Source organism: Colobus angolensis, unplaced genomic scaffold (genome assembly GCF_000951035.1).
Source record: "Colobus angolensis palliatus isolate OR3802 unplaced genomic scaffold, Cang.pa_1.0 Scaffold1, whole genome shotgun sequence".
Taxonomy (NCBI): Eukaryota; Metazoa; Chordata; class Mammalia; order Primates; family Cercopithecidae; genus Colobus; species Colobus angolensis.
The window spans coordinates 67,883-71,777 of NW_012110918.1; the positions used below are offsets into that span (position 1 = coordinate 67,883).

The following is a 3,895-nucleotide window of genomic DNA, read 5'->3' on the forward strand; positions in this document are numbered from 1 at the left end:
AGCTAATTTTTGTATTTTTAATAGAGATGGGGTTTCACCATGTTGACCAGGCTGGTCTTGAACTCCTTGACCTCAAGTGATCCACCCACCTCAGCCTCCCAAAGTGCTGGGATTACAGGCGTGTGCCACGGCTCCTGGCCAAAATTTATTAATTTAATAGCCTATGTCACCCAGGCTGGAGTGCAAAGGCTACTCACAGGAAATCAAAGTCCACCGCAGCCTCAAACTCCTGTTCTTAAGAGATCTTCCCACCTCAGCATCCTGAATAGCTGGGATTACAAGCACATGCCATAATTGAAATCGAGTTAATTAAAATTAGATGAAATAAAAAATTTCACTCCACAGTCTCATTAGTTATATTTCAAGGCTTTGGTAGCCACACCTGTAGCTGGTGGCTGCCACACTGGACCACACAGATGTAGACCATTCCCAACATCACAGAAAGTTCTACTGGGTGACATTGCTGTAGCTCAGTGATTCTTAGCTTTTTAGGTTATAACTGTCTTAATAATCTAATGATAGCAATGAATACCTTCTCCAGAGAAATATTCATAAAACTGCAGATACAAATTTCTGCATAAGGTTTTGGAGGATGCTACGGACTCCATGTTAGAACCAATTATCTTGGCCAGGTGCAGTGGCTCACAGGTGTAATCTCAGCACTTTGGGAGACTGAGGCGGGAGGATCACCTGAGCCCAGGAGTTTGAGACCAGCCTGGGCATTATATGGAGACTGTGTGTCTACAAAAAGTTAAAATATATATATATGTAGCTGAGCATGGTGGCATGTCTATAGTGCCAACTACTCAGGAGGCTGAGTTGGGAGGATTGCCTCAGCCCAGGAGTTCAAGGCTGCAGTGAGCTGTGATTGCACCACTGCACAGCAGCCTGGGTGACAGAGAGAGACCCTGTCTCAAGAAAAAAAAAAAAAATCCCAATGATCTTTGGACATAAACTGAGTATATTCCTTGTGAAAGGAAAAGGAAGAAGGAGGGGGAAAATCCCTGCAAACATGGTACTGGAATACGATGGATATGGGAGGGCAGGAGCATAGCTGATGGTATTCTCTAGTGGTCAGACTCCTGCTGCGCTGGGCGATAAGCCCATCAGTTCATATGTTTTCTGTGCACGACCTTCCTGCAATTTGTTAGGGTAATTACACAGTGTGGTAATAAAACTATCTTGGTAGATTATAAAACTGTATTATCTTCAGTTAGGGCAGATCAATAGGCACTACTGAGTACCTACTCCATGCAAGCAATTGTACTACTGGGTTTTTAATGAGGCCTAAAACACAGTGTTGTCTCCAACCCAGTCAAGGTTGAAACTATGAGCCATAAACACAAATTCATTAACCACTGATTCACTCATCAATTTTTTATTTTTTATTTTCTTTGAGACAGAGTCTTGCTCTGTCGCCCAGGCTGGAGTGCAGTGGCGCCATCTCAGCTCACTGCAAGCTCTGCCTCCCGAGTTCATGCCATTCTCCTGCCTCAGCCTCCCTAGTAGCTGGGACTATAGGCACCTGCTACCACGCTCGGCTAATTTTTTTTTTGTATTTTTACTGGAGACAGGGTTTCACCGTGTTAGCCAGGATGGTTCAATCTCCTGACCTCGTGAACAGCCCACCTCGGCCTCCCAAAGTGCTCACTCATCAAATGTTTAAAGAGAACACAGGCCGGCTGCGTTCTGTAATCCCAGCTCACGCCTGTAATCCCAGCACTTTGGGAGGTTGAGTGGGGGCAGATCACTTGAGGTCAGTAGTTCAAGACCAGTCTGGCCAACATGGTGAAACCCTGTCTGTACTAAAAATACAAAAATTAGCCAGGCATGGTGGTGGGCACCTGTAATCCCCAGCTACTTGGGAGGCTGAGGCAGGAGAGTTGCTTGAACCTGGGAGGTAGAGGTTGCAACGAGCCGAGATCGTGCCACTGCATTCCAGCCTGGACAACAGAGTGAGACTCCGTCTCAAAACAAAAAAGAAAGTACATTTTTAAAAAATAATTGTTTTTGAGTATGGACTCTTGAAGTCAGTGCTGACTCAGCCATTTACTAGCTGTGTGACGTTGGGCAAATTTCTCAGTCTCTCTGAAGCACAGTTAGTTCATCTGTGGAATGGGTATGATACTATCCACACTGCAGGACTGTCGTGAAGGTCAAATGAGATCATGTGGATGGCATGCCTGGCACATGGTAGATACTTAACAACTTTTCTTCCTTTCCTATAATACTGTCTTATTAATACATTATATAATAAAATGTATTGCTGGGTTTTCTGTTACGTTATAGAATAGGCTATGATCTAACAGAGTGCAGCAGACCCATTTCCTGTTGAGAGTTTCTCTTGAATCTAGCTAGCAGGGTTACTCCTGCTCTTCGGAGAAAGTGAAAGATAATTGTGCAGCTGAGTTCTATAAATAAAAGTACAGTTAGAGAAAACAATATTTTTGGGGCTGGGCGTGGTGGCTCACACCTGAAATCCCAGCACTTTGGGAGGCTGAGGTGGGAAAATCACTTGAAGCCAAGAGTTTGAGACCAGCTCGGGTAAGATAGCGAGACCCTGTCTCTACAAAACATTTAAAAATTAGCCAGCAGTGTGCACCTGTAGTCCCAGCTCCAGGGGAGGCTGAGGCAGGAGGATCACTTGAGCCTGGGAGTTTGAGGTTACAGTGAGTTATAATTGTGCCACTTCACTCCAGCATGATTGACAGAGCAAGACCCTGTCTCTGAATAAATAAATACATTGAAAAGAAAATGATATTTTTGGATTAAAAAATCCCACTGTAAATTTACAAGGAATGAGAATAAAAGCACATCTTGGGCCGGGTGTGGTGGCTTCTGCCTGTAACCCCAGCACTTTGGGAATTCAAGGTGGGAGGATCACTTGAGGCCAGGAGTTCAAGACCAACCTGGCCAACATGGTAAGACCCTATGTCTATAAAAAATAAACATAAAAAACCACTTCTCAACTTCATACTTAGAACTGGATCATTGACAAAATTATATTCATTATTAACAATAAATAGATTGTGAATTCTAGGAAGGGCAACCTTGTACCCTAATTCCTCAAAGCAGAGAGATACCCTCCACTCTCTGGCTTTCTCAGCACTGGGCTGAGAACCTCGGCTAACCCCACACTGCACGGGGTTGGCCACATGCCCATTGGCCTTTCCCAGTGGGCGGTGAGCTTCTTGACTTCTCAGGAAGGGGGTCGTTCATCTTGGTTCCACAGCCTGGAATGGAGTAAGGGTTCCACCCGTATTTGTGGTCTGAGTGAGCGTGCCCAGTCTGTTTATCCTTTTCATGTTCACTTTCATTCTTCCAGACCCGGTGACTGCCCCAGTGCTGAACATTACGGTCATTCAAACAGAAACAGACCGACATATAACATTACATTGCCTCTCAGTCAATGGCTCGCTGCCCATCAATTACACTTTCTTTGAAAAGCATATTGCCATATCACCAGCTATTTCCAAGTACGACAGGGAGTCTGCTGAATTTAAGTTAACCAGGAAGAATCCTGGAGAAGAGGAACAGTATAGGTGTGAAGCTAAAAACAGATTGCCCGACTATGCAGCATACAGTCAAACTGTCACCATGCCCTCAACAGGTAAGAGCGACCTGAGTTCTTTCAGCCAGGTCTGAACTCGCTTCCAGAAACTGCAGCTGCTCCTCTGCCTGCCCATTTCCCACCGCGGTCATCTGCTTCCACATGGAGGGTCCCTATGATAGAGTCCACGCAAACTCTCATGGCGTTGCTTTCTGCCATAAAAGAACCATAGAAAAGCCTAGAAGCTGGAGCAGGAGGGGGACTTGTGGCGAAACTTTCTGCCTTCCCCTTCCAATTTGCACCTCTCTTAGAACTGCCAGGTCGGTTTTTTTTTTTTTTTTTTTT

At 45.0% G+C, this 3,895-nt stretch overlaps 1 protein-coding gene across 1 annotated transcript in view; it reads left to right on the forward strand.

Moving 5' to 3' along the window:
* Positions 1-3,895, forward strand: part of MILR1 (mast cell immunoglobulin-like receptor 1) — a 37,153-nt gene that overhangs the window by 13,339 nt on the left and 19,919 nt on the right. The window contains exon 4 of the mRNA XM_011929548.1: positions 3,326-3,610. Within this exon, the coding sequence (XP_011784938.1) occupies positions 3,326-3,610 (285 nt within the window). The remainder of the gene's footprint in view (positions 1-3,325; positions 3,611-3,895) is intronic.